This window comes from Herpailurus yagouaroundi, unplaced genomic scaffold, assembly GCF_014898765.1.
Source record: "Herpailurus yagouaroundi ecotype Mexico unplaced genomic scaffold, PumYag 29, whole genome shotgun sequence".
Taxonomy (NCBI): domain Eukaryota; kingdom Metazoa; phylum Chordata; class Mammalia; order Carnivora; family Felidae; genus Herpailurus; species Herpailurus yagouaroundi.
Window position 1 is genome coordinate 11,271,252 of NW_024412377.1, and position 17,655 is coordinate 11,288,906.

Sequence of the window (17,655 nt, forward strand, 5' to 3'; positions counted from 1 at the left end):
TATTTATTAAAACATTTAAAAAATTTTTCATTTATTTTTGAGACAGAGAGAGAGAGAACAAGCAGGGTAGGGGCAGAGAGAGAGGGTACAGAAGATCTGAACTGGGCTCTGTGCTGACAGAAGAGGGTCCAAAGTGGGGCTCGAACTCATGAACCGTGAGATCATGACCGGAGCCAAAGTCAGGTCCTGAACTGACTGAGCCACCCTGGCGCCCCAAGAATTAGTACGTATTTTTAACCTCTATCAATTTTAATACCTAAAACAGTAAATATCAGTATATAGAACCTACATAAACAAAAGCTCATGGAGGTCCTGTTTTAAAATGGAGTCGATATTATCTTTGGGGAATGGTGAGGCCGGCAGATCAGGAGACGATCGTCACTGAAGGAACAGTTTGTTCCCAAGAGTAGGAGGCATGCCTTGGGACACACGTCCACAGGCGAGGCACCAGTGTCAGTCAGGAGGCAGGAGGGAGGGGAAGGCATGGGCGAGCACTTTTGCTGTGTTCCTTTGTCACTTAAAGGAACAGGTGAGTCAGGGTAAGCAGGTTCCCGACCGGCTCGTTTGAATAATTTCAGTAGGCTCTAGGGTGTAGGGGGCTGTTTTGTGTCATCCAGTGTCTCGCCCTGGGGTGATTAGGACAGGGGAACATCGGTCCAAATGTAAGGACCCTGTGGAAGCCTGATAAAGGTAGGGGGCAGGATATGGGCTTTGGATTGGTTAGTTCGCATGCGAAAGGTGAGCTCACCGGGAAGTGGCTTGTTGTGTCTGGAGATTCGCTAGCCAGGTCCCAGATGCCACAGCATCAAGAAGACAGAGAACAAACCGGTGGTTCCCAGAGGGGAGGTGGGCGGAGGGATGGGTGAGATAGATAAAGGAGATTACGGGAGCACATTCATCTTGATGAGTACTGAGTAAGACACAGAAGTGTTGAATCATTACATTGTACACCCGTGAAGCACTGATCTTCAAGTCTTGAAGAGTGCAAAGAAAGAACGTAGAGATGTTCAGGGGGAGAGGTTGAGAACCGGGCTAGGTAATGCACGAGAACAAAGAGCCCCTCCAAACTCGATGTCTTAACACGGCAAAGGGGAGGTTTTTTGTTTTCTTGTTCTCGTGCAAGCAAAGCGGTCACACTTTTGAAAGGCAGTGTGCAAAGAATAACTAAACACTAAAAAAAAAAAAAAAAAAAAAAGGCCATCACTTCAGAACTAAAGAAAATCGTTTAAATTTAATTACCTTAGCTTAATGAGAAACTCCCTGCTGTCCTTGTTTTTCTCCCTTTTTTCATGAATTAGTGAAATTTCCTCACTACTTAGGGTTTGGGGACTGGATTTAGAAGCTCCTGATGTCCAGGTCAATTACGGGTGGGAATGACGTGAAGGGAGGGTAAGACCTTATTTTGCTCATACGCTGCGAGAAAGAACCTGGCTGAGCAGGGAGGTTGGAGACATTGGAAAGGGACCCTCGGTGGGAATCCTGGAGGAGGTGAAAGGGCAGGGGAGGGAATGGTGCGAAGCAGGGGATAGACGGATAGACACATGTTCCTTGGAAACTGGTTGAAAAGGAGGGTGGGAGGGTGCGCTTGACAGTAAATTAGTTGAGGGAAGAAGCTGAGAGAACCTACCTTTCTCTGTGAGCAAGTTTATTGCTGAACAGGAAGAGGGCAGGGGATGGGACCGTCTTACGGGCCACTGGAGGACTTGGGGCGGGGGGGGGGGAGCGGATCGACAACAAACAGGTGACAGAGCAGAACGGAGGCCCAGCTGAGTTTAGACCTTAAGTAGTAATAGCATGAAACCCATGGTAATTTTTTGACTGTGCTTCTTCGCCCTGACATTTAACAGAGAAGGGGTTGGATGAGTGTAGGGAACTGATGTTTATCAAAAGGCTGTGTAGGGGCGCCTGGGTGGCTCAGTCAGTTGAGCCCGACCTCAGCTCAGGTCGTGATCTCATGGTACATGGGTTTGAACCCCACATCCGGCTCTGTGCTGACAGCTCGGAGCCTGGAGCCTGCTTTGGATTCTCCCTCTCTCTCTGCTTCTTCCCCACTTGCTCTCTCTCTCTCTCTCTCTCTCTCTCAAAAATAAACATAAAAAAAAAAGAGTGTGTAGTATGGTGGCTAAGAGTACGGCCTTTGAGGCCAGCTGGCCAGGGTTCGAATCCTGACTCTGTCACATACTTTCCTGTTCTGTGAAATGGGGCCAGTAATAGTCTTGTGGAGTTGTTTTAATGCAGGTTATAATGGTTCTGCGGAGCTGTATTGATGACTGAGTGACGTAATATCTGCTCTGGATTTCCCTTCCACAACCCCACCTCCACCTAGGTGTCATGGTTTTGGGCTTGGGTGAGTGTTGGACTCTTGAAAAGTGACAAACCCAGCCCTTCGCCTCTCCTGCTGTTGCCTCCGAGGGCCCCGCTCAGGACCCTCCTCCTGCAGATGGTGGGTGACTAAGGGGCAGGTGTGCCTGGCTCTTTCCTAGTGTCTTTTCAGGCTGTGTTTTGGCATCATCTCTAAATCCTACTTTCCTCAGGCCTTTGGTTTTGCATCTAATGATCTGTTTTAGAAGAAAACTACATTCTGCCTCTATTTGCACTGCTACTCTAATAATCCAGGCCCACCCACTCATCCACTTGCCCTCTGGATACCAGGGAAAGATCACAGATGTAGGAGATGCTAGAGATAAAAGCATAAAAAATCTCATTTCACTGTTATCTCTCTTATATTCCTATGAATAGATTTTCTCATTCCCTTAATATACCCAAGACTGATGCTCAGAGAGATTAATAATGTGCTCAGGGCTACATAGCTCTTTGTCAGTAGTCATTCAGTTCTTTGTCTGTGCTCTCCCCTCTAGGTGCTCTGCATTGCCTAGAAAGGCCACGCTGGTCCAGGCCGGGGGGGTGGGGGGGTGGGGACATGAGAGCTGGCAGCCCTGGAGGGGTGGGGAGTGAGGGGGTTGTAGATGTTGATGAGTAAATACAGAGGCAAGAAGAGACAGGGGCTCTGTGGGTAGAGAAGGGGAACTGATAAACAGGGAGAGAAGAAGGAAGGACAGAGCTAGCAGTCGCTCTGAAAGTGATGAGCAGGGCAGAGAGCGGGGGGTGGGGGGGGAGGTGGCTTCTGACAGTGGAGTGTGACTTTAAGGGGGTTTACTTCCAGCCAATGACAAGGTCTAGAGTGTAGCCGTTGGATGAAGTGGGTGAAGAAAAGATGAACATCGTTGATGGGGAGGCCACTCTGAGCTGTGAGTTTCAGTCATTTGTCCAAGGAAATGTTGAAACGAAGATATCTGGTGCTGAAGTCCTTTTTAAATTTATGAGAGTGATCTTGGAGTTGATAAAGAATAGGCAGGGGCCAGACATGTGGAAACCCAGAGCTGGTGCAAGGCAGGAGCCTCGGCGGACAGGACCTTAGTTTTTAATCGTAGCACATGGCAATTCTCATACATGCTCCGTGCGGTCCTCCCAGCAGTCCCATGGGAGGTACACAGGGCAGGAGACAGACCTTCTCCAGGAAAACCAGCTGTGAAGTGTCAGCACTGGGATCCCCATCGTGTCCTGATTTGATCCACACTAGCTGTAGTTTTCCACGGGAGCCTTGTTTCTCTACATACTAGTTACTGCAGTTCAACCCCTTAGAGAGAAAATGTATAGACTCTACCTAGAAAAAGAAGAACATTTCTCTAAGTTTTCTTGACCTCTTTGCTCAAAGTTTTCAGGCTGTGAATGGTGGGGACCAGCTACTGGGCAGTCAGGGACTTGTCCCGGAGAGGTTCTTCTAGTGCCATCTAGTGTCGGTGAATGGACTTACCCACAAAGCTTTGACTGTAAGTATGTGTACATATTCTAAGTAGGCTCTACACCTTGTGTGAGGCTTGACTTCACAACCCCAAGATCAAAAGTCACACACATGCTCTACTGAGCCAGTCAGGTGCCCTGAGGCTACAGATATTCTGAAAAATTATTTATTTAAGGAAACTGCAAGTAGCTGATAATTTTGCAAGAAAACAGCTATTAAAACACCTAATATTTCTCTCTCCCTACCAGATAGATTCCTTAACCTGGCTTCTTGATTGCCCTGCTGACTGGACCAGTTCAGTGAACTACCTCATTTCACAAAACAGAAATTATGACCCTGTGAAGTCCAAGGTTATTGTAAATCAACACTTTTCACAAGGTCTTGGATCACCTGGTATGGTGGAAAGATCACTAGGCTTAGTGTCAGAGGCGTCTGAGACATTCAGGTCTTGACTTGGGGGATGGTATACGCAAAGGAGCTGCACAAACTAAAAGGTGCAAAGCAAAAGGATTAGAAAGGGCTGTTGTTCGGGGCGCCTGGGTGGCTCAGTTGGGTAAGCATCTGACTTTGGCTCAGCTCATGATCTCACCATTGGTGAGTTCGAGCCCCACATCGGGCTCTGTGCTGACAGCTCAGACCCTGGAGCGTGTTTCAGATTCTGCGTCTCTCTCTCTCTCTGTCCCTCTCTCACTCACACTCTGTCTCTCTCTCAAAAAGTAAATAAACATTGAAAGAAAGAAGGAAAGAAAGAAACAAAGAAAGAAAGAGCTGTTATTCCACAAGCACTCTGCCAGGCCCCTTTCACACCTCCCTTCTAATCCTCATAGCAGACCTCTGAGAATTATTATCTGGATTTTATTTCTAAAGAAACTGAGGCTCAGAGAGGTTAAATGACTTGCTCAAGGTCACCCAGCTAGTTTTCTCTTTGCTATCTGCATTGCCACTGTGATACTGCTGTAAGGAATTAATACTAAATTCACTGAACAAAAGTTTATTAGTGATCACTGATACCATCCACTGGGTTAAGAACAAGGTGCCCGAAGATTTATGAGTGTTATGAACGGAATGTTTGTGTCTAAGTAAAATGCGTGTGTTGAAGCCCTCTCCCCTACAGCGTAACTGTATTTGGAGACAGGGCCTTTATTGAAGTAAGTAAGGTTAAATGAAGCCCAAAGAGTAGGGCCCCGATGCGGTGTGCTTAGTGTACTTACAAGAAGAGGAAGAGACACCGGAGCGAACCAGCCCCCAGCCCCATCATCCCTCCCCTTTGAGCATGTGCGGTCAGAGAGCAGATGTCTGCAAGCCAGGAAGAGAGCTCACGCCAGAATCCAACTCCGCTGATGCTCTGATCTGAGGCTCTCAGCTTCCAGATTGGGAGAAGATAAATTTCTGGGTTTTTTTTTTTTTTTTTTTTTTTTGGAAGGATAGGTTTTACTTATTTATGTAAGAGAGCGAGTGAGAGAGAGAATGTCAGTGAGGAAGACCGGTAGAGGGAAAGTGAATCCCAAGCAGGCTTGACGCTCAGCGCAAAGACTGGCTCAGGGCCCCTTCCCACGACCCTGGGATCATGACCTGGGCTGAAATCGAGAGTCGGAAGGACGCTCAACTGACTAAGCCACCCAGGTGCTCCTATATTTCTGTTGTTTAAGCCTCTCAGTCTTTGGCATTTTTTTTTTTTTTATGGCAGCCCAACCCAAACTAAGTAAGATAATTAATATCTACTTCCCTGAAAGCACTTCCAGCTTGGTTAGGGAACTCAATAGTTAGATAAGATATGACCCATGTTACCATGATAGATGTATGAATTCCTCACACTCGTCAATGTTGCTGTAGAGGGAATCCTGAGAATGGGTGAGACTGGCATGGACAGGTGACCGCAGATGGCAGAGGGCAGCTCCAACCCCAAACACTCTGGGTTCTGGTTCAACAATAGAACTTCCGGTCCTCAGCTGCCACATATCTTAAATGAAGGGATTTTGATTAGTTGCCATCTAAGACAGTCAGCTGAATATCTTTGCCCGCCCACACCCGTCAAAGGGCTTTGAAAAACCGTAAAACTCCTTCCGCACTTGAAGGTTGATATCTAAAACTTTCCACTAGAAATTTAATTGTAAAGGATGTAATTTACACTGGACGATAAATGATTACTGACATTTTATTTTATTTTATTTTCTCAAAATTCAGAATGGCTGTATTAATTGGCTCTTGTTTATAGAGTGGAAGGACTCATGTTTGTTCTTGAAGTTTGGAGATAAAATTATATATCTGTTTTGGCATTAGGAACATTCCACTTTAGGTAAGGTGCGGCTCAAACAGATCAGATGTTCAACAAAAATCTGATTGAATAATTAACGTATCAAACAAGTTGTTGATTATCTCCTCCATGCTTAGTTGGGATTCAGAGTGCTATTTTGTTGAAAATCTATATCACCCTTTGGAATTGAAAATATTTCATACAAAGATAAACAACATATTATACTGTTCTAGCAAAATAATAATAGATTTTTTCCCAGAGAATTTAATTTTTTATAAAGGACTATTGACATTTTAAAATAAGATAATCATACAACTCATGTTTCCAATAGAACCTGAATAATATACTTAGTAGAAATTCACTACCATTCATAAAGACTGCAATTTCATTATCGTTCCTTTTTCGCATTGGAATCTCATTTCTACTCCATTCTCCTTTCCCAGAATTCTATTGAATGCAGCATATTGTTATGTTTGAAGGCCTTTTATTATTTAAAATTACTCAACAAATTTATTTATCGTTATAAAATTATTAATAGTAAACACTCGATTAAAATATGTTGTAAAGTTTGAAAGTTATTACACATACTTGGTAAAATTCTATTGGACACATCCCTTTCAAAATCTATTGATGAATGTTATTTATTGTTAGAGGATTTAATTTCGATTCTTATTTTTGGGTTTTATAGGTATAAGCACTGAGAAACACTGTTCTCATAAAGAGAAGAAAATGGATTTCTGTCATAACAAAATCATTCAATTCCTTCCGCTTGTGAATTGCATGCCACAAGTGTCATAGCAATCTCTTGTTAAGTATTTTGTTTTATTTTTTCAACAAAAAATTTTAAGTAAACTCTGTGCTCGACATGGGGCTTGAACTCATGACCCTGAGATCAAGAGTTGCTCTATCAACTGAGCCAGCCAGGCACCCCTCATTTAGTATTTTAAATCATCAGCTAATAGCTTTAGGTTCTCCTTCAACTCTGTTGAAAACAAAGCCTTAGAAACTACCTGGATTACAGAAGGATCTGTTATCCAGTCATGAGAGCCCGTCACCTTCTGGTTTCTGGGAAGCACCACCTCACTAACCTCACAAAAACAAACACTCGTTCTAAGATAGTGTCCTTGCCATGAGTTTGACACCTGGGCAACACGGGATGCTGATCTCTTACTGATATTCTCTGCTTTGTTCTCTCAAGACTCTCCCTCAGGAGCAATGCTATGCTTTCTTTTCTTTTCTTTTTTTTTTTTTTTTTAACGTTTATTTATTTATTTTTTTTTTTTGGAACAGAGAGAGACAGAGCATGAACGGGGGAGGGGCAGAGAGAGAGGGAGACACAGAATCGGAAACAGGCTCCAGGCTCTGAGCCATCAGCCCAGAGCCCGACGCGGGGCTCGAACTCACGGACCGCGAGATCGTGACCTGGCTGAAGTTGGACGCTTAACCAACTGCGCCACCCAGGCGCCCCAGGAGCAATGCTTTCTTTGGGTGAAGTTATTGTCACCCTGACAATCCCACTCTGCACTCTATCTGAATTAACATATTGGCCAAAACACTCCATTGAAATACCAAAATACCCACTCTTGGGAGAAGAAAAGGAAAGACACCAAGCCTGAATGCAAGTTTTTGGTGCCTTCTCTGGGAGGCTTCTCCGAAAGCATTATTTAAATTGTGCCTTTGGTTTGATGCTCTAGAATAGCACCATCCAATAGAAACATACTGTGAGCCACATACGTAATCTAAAACCTTCAGGAATATACTAAAAAATTAAAAAGAAACAAGCGAAGTTACTAATGCATGTAATGTAATCCAGTCAGCCCTTGAACATCACAGTTTGAACAGTACAGGGTGGGCTTATATGTGGAATTTTTTTCGTTAAATATAGTACGGTACTATGAATATATGTTCCTTATGATTTTCTTAATATTTTCTTTTCTCTGGATTACATTATTGTAAGAATATAGTACATAATACATATAGCATACAAAATATGTATTAATTGATTGTTTATGTTATTTCTAAGCTTTCTGGTCAACAGTATGTAATTAGCAGTTAAGTTTTTAGAGAGTCAAAAGTTATACTTGGATTTTTGACTGTGTGGGGGTTCGGTGCCCCTAACCTCCACGTTATTCAAGGGTCAACTGTATTTCTAAAATATGATCATTTCAACAGCCAATTTAAAAAATTTAAAATGAGATACTTCACATTCTTGTTTTTTGGTCCTAAGTTCTTGAAATCCTATAGTGTTTGATACAGACAGCAAAATTTTTTTTAATGTTTACTTATTTTATTTTGAGAGAGAGACAGGGTGCAAGCGGGGTAGAGGCAAAGAGAGAGAGAGACACACACAGAATCTGAAGCAGTCTCCAGGCTCTGAGCTGTCAGCACAGAGTCCGACGCCGGGCTCGAACTAATGAACTGTGAAATCGCGACCTGAGCCAAAGATGGATGCCTAACCCACTGAGCCACCCAGGACCCCCCAGACAGCAAATGTTCATTCTGATCAGCTACCTTTCGGGTGCTTAATACCCACAGGCAGCTAGTATCTACTGCGTTGGACAGGGCAGCCCCTGAGGCCCACACTGTAGTAAGATTTCAGATGGATGAGAGATGTCTTCTGTTTCTGTGTAAGAAGACGGTGAACAGGAAGGAAGCAGCTGGAAAGGAGGACAAGCCTATCCGTGCCCTCATACAGCTTTGAAAGGTATCTTCGGCCCCAGGACTTTTGCAGCACAAATGCATGACACGGCCCTGATGTCCCCTGAAAATGAGAGGTACCTAAGTTTGAAGACCACCATTTTAAGGTAGATTCTAGCTGCCAAGGTCTTTGGGAATGATGCAATGATAATGAAACTACACATTTATGTCTTCTGAAGAAGGCCTAGTCAGCTATCCTTCTAAAATTCTGGACCAAGTAAAAGGAAAAATTCATGACACAGAATATTAGCAGAAGGTCCAGAAAGCGCTTGTTACTTTGTCAACGATGTGCCGGTATGAATTTTAGGGTAAGGTTCACCAGCTACCTGATCACAAGTAGAGAGTTTTTGGTAATGGTAGGGCGGCGTTTTCCTCTCTTAGTGTGATGGAGATAAGATCGGGTTATATGTGAATCATTCACCCACTATCAGACTACTTGAGGAGGAGAAGCTTTCCTGTGTTACGGCATAGCAGTGACAAAGAATCTTTTCCTTACCTTAATTTTCTGGGGGAACCTCTACCGTTTGCCCCTTTGGCCGTAAGTTCCAGTGTGCAATATGAATGAGGGGCTTGCTTGCCAAAGGAACCCATATTCTCATCGTAAAAGGCAAGTATAAGGAAGTAGTTTGTGATACTGTCCTAGTCTGCTTGGGCTGTCATGAGAAAATCCCACAGACTGGGTGGCTTAAACAACAGAAGTTTATTTCTCATGGTTTTAGAGGCTGGAAGTTGAAGATCAGGGTGCCAGTATGGTTCTGTTCTGGAAAGAGTTATCTTCTGGTTTGCATACTGCTGATTTCTCCTTGCATCCTCACCTGGCAGAGAGCAGCAAGGGGAAGAAAACTTTGTCATGACTCTTATAAGGGCACTAACCTCATTCATGAGCGCTCCAAGCCTCCTGACCTCATTTAATCTTAATTATCCCCCAAAGGCCCGCCTTCTAATACCATCCTATTGAGAAGTAGTGTTTCAGCATGTGAATGGGAGAGGGGCACAAATATTTAGTCCATAACACCAAATATAGTCGCATTGGAGGTTAAGGGTTCAACATATGAATTTATGGGGGATACAATTCAGCCCATAGCAGATATTAAGGTATGTTAGAGTATGGAATTCCATTTCAGAAGCTCTCTAAATAAATTAAGATTCATCTGCCTGGATGATTTCTTTAGAATGAAATACTATTTAGCCGGAGGCCAATGACTAGTTTAACATCTTCCAGAATCCCAAGTCTTCATATAACATCATTCACTCTGTCATCTCATGTATGAAAGTTTTATTTTCATGATAAAATAAATATCACCATAAGCCATACTTCTCCCAAGAAAAACTCTTGGGGACAGTTTTGGGGCTTTCCAGGTAAATTAATACTGCTGGAAGATATTTTTTCTAATGAACTATTTCCCCTATTTTTTTTTTCTATTTAAAGTTATTTCTTCTAGTCTCAGAACTGCCAAGACACTAGTCCCCGCCCCCATCCTGTTTAAAAAAAAATGAGCTTTCCACAAACAAGGGGTGTGCTGGAAAAAAGGGGTCTTTCAAATACAACTTGGCTATTCCTAGAGTAGTTAATTTCTGAGTGAAACTAACAATACTTCCTTTCAAGACTGAGTACAGTACATAACCTATGAAACTAGAATAAACTAAAAAGTACCCTTCCTGTTAATACTTTTGAAATTGATGTACAGAATATGCTTGAAATCTATTTTTTATTGCTATGACATTGGGAAATTCCATAGAGTAAAAATGGGGGGTGTTTTGACTTTGCTGTAAAATGTGATTTTATGGTATGGAATGGTGGGGGGCGGGGGGAATATGCCTCCAACTTGTAATAAGTTCCTTACAAATAATTAAATAATCAAACAAAGACACAAACACTCTAATGGTCCAACCCTGTTCTTCATGAACAGTTATTACGAGTAAAGGCTGTGTTTTCAAAGAAAAGGAACTTGGAGTCTGTCATGAATTAACTATTTTAGGCAAGGCAACTGAAGAAATGTTAACTGAATGGTTAACACTATTTCAAAGTGATTCCAAATGTTAGTTACCAAGTCTAAGGACTAACAAATTACAATTCCATCATATAGCTTTTCGTTGCCTAATTAGGAATGTTAGATTCTAAGGGGAAGCTGGAAACGAGCTGGAATTCTGTACAGCAATGTTAATATATAGACTTTTACATAGGCTTATAGATTTTTGTTATTATTTATTCATCTCGACATAAGAATAGGCTAGTTGTAATTATATCACAGTTCATAGGCTTACTTTTCACCATTTCCTCTAAGAAACTCCAATTTAGGGGCTCCTGGGTGGCTCAGTTGGTTAAGTGTCCTACTCTTGATTTCGGCTCAGGTCATGATCTCACAGTTGGTGAGTTCGACCCTCATGTCTGGCTCTTTGCTGACAGTGTGGAGCTTGCTTGGGATTCTCTCTCTTCCTGTCTCTCTGCCCCTCCCCCATTCTCTGTCTTTTTCTCAATAAAAATAAAAGAAGCTCCAATTTAATTTCTGAATTATTTAGTTTAACACACTTGCTAATCATTTAATTCTGTAACGTCAGTTAAAAAAATTTCACACATCTCCAATGTGTACATATATATTACAAATGTATGTGTACCTCTGTGTTTATGTATATGTGCCCTATAAAACATATACAAAGTAGGAAGTTTTAAAAGGTTAAAGATGAAATATAAACATTAAAAGTTTTCTACTGAAGTGCAAAATAAGAACAATATGACTAGATATTCTTCGCTATTTTTTTGTTTGTTTATTTTTGAGAGAGAGTGAGTGGGGGAGGGGCAGAGAGACAGGGGGACAGAGGACCCGAAGTGGGCCCTGCACCGACAGCAGAGAGCCCAATGGAGGGCTCAAACCCACCAACTGTGAGATCATGACATGAGCCAGTCAGATGCTTAACTGACTGATCCACCCAGGCGTACCAATATTCTTCATTATTTTGAAGATCTTGGTTTAACAGTTTGTGACATGTTGACTTTATTTTTTTCTACATAACAGACTTTATTGTTTTGAATAGTTTACAGTTACAGAAAAATGGAGGAGAAAATACAGAGTTCCTATGTACCCAAATTCCCTTACTGGTAACATCTCACATTAGTATGGCACACTTATTACAGTTAATGAACCAATATTGATAGGTTATTATTAAATGAAGGTGATAGTTTACTCAGACTTCTGTTTAAGGACACTTTTTGTTTGTTCCAGGATCCCATGCAGGATCCCACATTACGTTTAGTTGTTTGTCCATCTCCTTAGACTCCTCTTGACTGTGATAGTCTCTCACTTTTCTTGTTTTGGGTGACCTTGACAGTTTTGAAGATTCCTAGTGAAGTATTTTGTAGGATGCTGCTCAAATGGAATTTGTCATTTGTCTGGTGTTTTTCTCATAATTAGACTGGGTATGGGTTTTTGGAAGATCATGGAAGTGCAGAGCCATTTTCATCAGATTACATTTATTAAGGTTCCAGTCTATCAACATGATTTATCATTGAGCTCAGATAACACGGTAACTTGTGACTCATGGATGGATACGCAGTCTCTAGTAAGTTCCAGTAGTAAGCCAAAAGCTGTTTCTCAAAAGGAGAATCATTTCCACAGAGGACAGCAGGGCTTTAGTCCCAAATCCTAAGGTTCGTCTTGTGATTCACTTATACCTGCTTGCCAAAGACTTCAAACAGCATCTCTATCTGCCACTGACACCTCAAGCACCGTTGGATTTACTGGATCCTTTGACCCAAATGGCAGAGCAACTTGCACAGTAGCCTGGGAACATGGCAGAAACTTCTCTTTTCTTACAAGGTGTTGTTCCTCTTCCTTTAATAACAACTTATCCTTCCCCTTGATACACTCCATACCACTGGACCCCTGGTGATTTCACTGAGGAAGAAAGCCCTGGAATTTTGGAGGATTTATTTCCCATCCTCTGAAGTGCAAATATCTCACCAATATGTGTACAGTAATTGCTATTTCCTGCATATGATCTTCAGTGTAATGGAACAGTGTGATTTTCTGTGGAAGGGAAAGGAGGTCTCCACAGACTAAATCATGACATAGGGCTGAAGAGTTGATATATCCTGTGGTGGGCTAATGAAGGTGAATCGCTGGCCTTGCCAGTTGAAAGTGAATTCCTTCTGGTAGTCTTTTTCAACAGGTATAGAGGCAAAAAGGATTTGCCAGATCAATAGCTACATAGCAAGTTCTAGGGAATGTGTTGATTTGCTCAAGCAATGAAACCACATCTGGAATAGCAGTACAACTAGAATCACCACATAATCTATGAAAATCCATTGTCATTCCCAAGATCCCTCTGTCTTATACACATGCCAAATAGGCTGGTTGAAAAGGAATGTAGTGGGTATCATAACTTCTGCAACTTTCAAGTCCTTAATGGTAGTGCTAATTTTTGCAATTCTTCCAAGAATGTGGTGTTGCTTTTGGTTTACATTTTTATAGGCAGAGAGCCTATACATTTTTATAGAGAGAGAGCACAAGCAGAGGAGAGAGGTGGAGGTCGAGAGACAGAGAGACTCTTAAGCAGGCTCCGTACTCAGTGTAGAGCCCGACCCGGGGCTCGATCTCATGACCCTGGGATTATGACCTGAGCTGAAATCAAGAGTTGGATGCTCAACCGACTGAGCCACCCAGGTGCTCCCCATTTAGCCTTTTCTACCATAACAACCTTTGCTCTATAGCTCAGGGGATCAACTGGGAATTCTGCTAGTTGCTGAGCATGTCTATTTTGATTACACACTCTGGAACTGGGGAAGTAACCACAGGATGTGTCCAGAGACCCACTGGGCCTAATGTGAGATGAACCTGAGCTAAAACTCCATTAATCACTTCCCTAAGACCCTACACTGTGCAGACACAATGATGTTTTGGGTTTCCATGAATCAGTGTCAAGTTAGAGCCATTGTGTCCTAGTCTCCCAAAGCCTGATTATTTCCTTTCCCCCAATGCGCAATCACCCTGGTAGATGGCCACAGGACCCTTTGGGGGAAGGGTAATCTACATTTTTGGCAATGTAGCAAGGTCCTTCCTCAAGAGGATTTGGCCTAGAACACAACAGAGATCAAGATGAAGACTGATAAAATTTTATCAGGCTGAATTTATTGAAAAGGACCCACTAAATAGATATTCTAGATACAGCATGTTACCTCGAGGGTTAGAAAAGCCTAACAGTTTATTAATAAATAATATACATTTTTGGCAACGTAGCAAGGTCGTTCAAGAGGACTTGGCCTCTCCTTCATTCAAAGAATTCTAAGTGTATAAACTGGCTGAAGTATAGGAAATGATGGAGGGGCTGTGACTTCCTGTTTCGGTGATGCAAGTTAGGACTTCTGTTCACTAGGCCTAGAACTCTTCTGTTTATACCAAGTATGAATTTAGTAGATTGTCCATTTCTTCTTTTCCCTAGGGACACTATGATCAAGAGGGCAATGTCATAGGTCTCTACAAGTCAGACAATTCTGATTACTGCTTGGGTTCAGCTGTCCATTACAGTAACCACAGCCATCTAGCTTTTGGCAGCTAAGTGCCACCTCTTGGTTCCTGCTATCCTAGGATTCTATTATCCCCACTGCATTTAGGAATCCCAGTTTTATGGTGGTAGTTTCTATTGTAAGAGTTACCGGATTACAGAGAACAATTGCAGAGCCCTCCAAAGATGCTGGGGCTCCCCTCATAGGTTTACTTCTCACAGTCATGGTAAAGGGTAATGTCCCTTGGACCCTTCTGGGGTGGATGAGCAAGTCTTACACGGTAAGTCCGTTCTAATGTGTCAACTCCTTTACCTCCAAGCCTTTGGATACCTTCCCCGATAGTATCCTAGTCAACTCTGTCATTTCATTTAGTGTTGGTACTTTGGGGAGGATGGAAGTCAAGAGATCAATAGGGTGTTGCTCAGGTCCTTCTCATCGTGGGCCAAGTGGGTCCCTACACCCATCTTATGATTATTTTCCCAGATTCACATGCATAATAGAAAAAGACATACTCAGCAACAATTCAAACAAACTGTTAAGCTTTTGCTAACCCTTGGAAACAACATCTTGTATCTAGAATATCTGCTTAGTGGGCCCTTTTCAATAAATTCAGCCTGATAAAATTTTAAGTCTTCAGCTTGATCTCTGTTAGTTTCCTAGCTGCCACAGCAAACTACCACAAAATGAGGGCTTGAAACAACAGAAACTTATCCCCTCACAGTTCTGGAGGACAGATGTCTGAAATAAGTTGTCAGCAGGGCCACACTTCTTCGGAAGACTCTTTGGAATCCTCTTTCCTTGCCTTTTCCTGCATTTCTTTGCATATAGTTACAACACTTCAATCTCTGCGTCCAACTTCACATGTCCTTATTTCTTCTGTGACTATATGCGGCAACCTCTCCTCTTACGTGGACACCAGTCACTGGATTTCTGGCCTACTCTAGTCTAGTAAGACCTTCCTCTTAACGGATTACATCTGCAAAGACCCTATTTCCAAGCAGGTCACACTGAGGTTCCAAGTGGACATGAATTTGGGGGGATACTATTCAGGGCACGATAATCCCACATCCTTAACAGCCATGGGAAATACAACCCGTCCCGATATATTCTTTTGTATGCTCTGAATTTTTTAAAGCATGCGGGCTTATTACTTTTTCAAAATGAAAGGAAAAAAAAAAAACCCACCCCATAGTTTTTCACCTCAAAGTACAATTATTGTACCCCTATTTTTCCAGCTTATTGAAAAATAATGGACACACATCACTGCATCAATTTAAAGTGTGTATGGGGCGCCTGGGTGGCGCAGTCAGTTAAGCATCCGACTTCAGCCAGGTCACGATCTCGCGGTCCGTGAGTTCGAGCCCCGCGTCAGGCTCTGGGCTGATGGCTCGGAGCCTGGAGCCTGTTTCCGATTCTGTGTCTCCCTCTCTCTCTGCCCCTCCCCCGTTCATGCTCTGTCTCTCTCTGTCCCAAAAATAAATAAACGTTGAAAAAAAAATTAAAAAAAAATAAAGTGTGTAACACAATGGTTTGATTTACATATACCGTGAAATGACTACCGCAGTAGGTTTAAACACTTACCATCTTATATAGATACAAGAAAAAAATTCTCCTAGGATCTACTTTTAACAGCTTTCCTATCTATATATCCTACAGCAGCGTCAGACATAGTCATCATGTTATACATTACATCCCTGGCACTTATCTTATAACTGGAAGTTTGTGCCTTTTGACCGCTCTCCTCCAATATTCTTGGAGGACAAAATATTCTTCCCATCCAGTTTCTCCCTTTGATGCCCACTACTATCTAGCCTCCCTACGCTGGACTCCCAGTTTTGCCCTTTTCCAATCTTTTCTCTAACTGCAAAGTGATCTTTTAAAATAGTCTCCACCTTCCCATCTTTCCGGAGGCTCAAGCACCAGCTCCCTCTTTAGCCTAAGGAAGCTCTTTCCCATCTGGTCCCTAGCATTCTTCTTCCAGTTTCATTTTTCAGTAAAATCTCCTGCTACCTGTTTTGTCCCCGAATAGTTGCGGGTTTCTGAAGTGCCCATGGGTTCCCTTCCTCCGTACCCCGGTCCTGCACTCTGCTTTAGAAATACCCCTGTGCATTTCCCGACTGCTCATCTTTCGAGGCGACTCTATTTTCTCCCCAGAGATGAAACATTTCGCCTTCTTCTGATCTTTGAGGTCTGCTAATATTTTCCCTTTGCTCGTATTCCCTTACATCAGATTTCACTTTAATTTTTTGTTTAACGTTTATTCATTTTTGAGAGACAAAGCATGGGCGGGGAAGGGGCAGAGAGAGGGAGACACGGAATCTGAAACAGATTAAACTTCACTTTAGAGAATACGGCCCATGAACACACACTGCCGAGCTTGCTCAACTCGGGTAGAACCAGTTCAGCCTCCCGCCCTCGCAGAGACGAGGGACCGTAACTCCCAGCCCCGGAGCAACAAGCCTGACCCCACGCCCAAGACCAAAGCTCTCCGGGCTCGGGGGCGGGTCGTGACGGAGCTGTCACTCGGGGAAGGCCAGGCGAGCCGCACATCACTCAGTCTGCCCACATCCTTCGTTTTATGGCCAAGGAAACCCCGCCCGGCTCGGAAGTCCAGAATGACACTGCAAGGCGCCCAAACGCATTAGCATTCTTCACACCCCAGGCTGGCCTTCCTCGTCCTCGCGTTCCTCCGCTGGTTCAGTGTTCTTCCCCTCCTTTCACGCCCCGGAAGGGCCGCAACATCCACGGCAAACCTGACGCGCGGGGAACCCCAGCTTGGACCAGCTGTGTGGAGCATGCGCAGTGTCCACCCCATGCAGGTCTTCCACTCGACCGCGGCTCAGCCCGCGCAGCCGCAAGCTCAGGCGCCGCGTCGAAGGGCTCCCCGCCCACCCAGTCCTAGCGGGCCACGCCCCCTCATCGCGGGTCAGAGGGCTCGGGGCCGGCGGCGGTGACGCGTGCGGAAGCGTTCTGCGCAGCCTCGGAAGCCGGCGGGCGGTACAGCGGCGGCGGCGGCACGGCCGGGCGCCCCGACGGGAGGGGCCCCGGATCGTTGGGAGGCGGCCGAACCCCGGCGTCGCCGCCACCGGCGGCGGCCCGATGAATCAGGGCACCATGCCCCAGCCCGGATCGTGGCCGGGCGCGAGCTGTGCTGAGGAGCCGGCGCGGGAGGCGGGGGCCGCGTCCCCGGGCCCCGCGAGAGCCGCGGCGCGGGAGGGCGGGAAGGCGGCGGCCGGCGGGCAGCCGCGGACCGCGGTGCGGTGCTCAGCCGAGCAGTGAGTCGCGGGGCGCAGCGGGGGCGGGCGGGGGCTCTGGGTCGGTCCCCTCGGGAACGCTGGGCGTGGGGTGGGCTGGGGAGTAGCCGGCTAAGAGCCCTTCGCAGCCTGTATTCGGGGTAAGGTC

At 44.3% G+C, this 17,655-nt stretch overlaps 1 protein-coding gene across 1 annotated transcript in view; it reads left to right on the forward strand.

The window, feature by feature from the left end:
* Positions 1 to 17,243: 17,243 nt before the first annotated feature.
* Positions 17,244 to 17,655, forward strand: part of OTULIN (OTU deubiquitinase with linear linkage specificity) — a 28,028-nt gene continuing 27,616 nt past the window's right edge. The window contains exon 1 of the mRNA XM_040494162.1: positions 17,244 to 17,528. Within this exon, the coding sequence (XP_040350096.1) occupies positions 17,353 to 17,528 (176 nt within the window). The 5' untranslated portion in view covers positions 17,244 to 17,352. The remainder of the gene's footprint in view (positions 17,529 to 17,655) is intronic.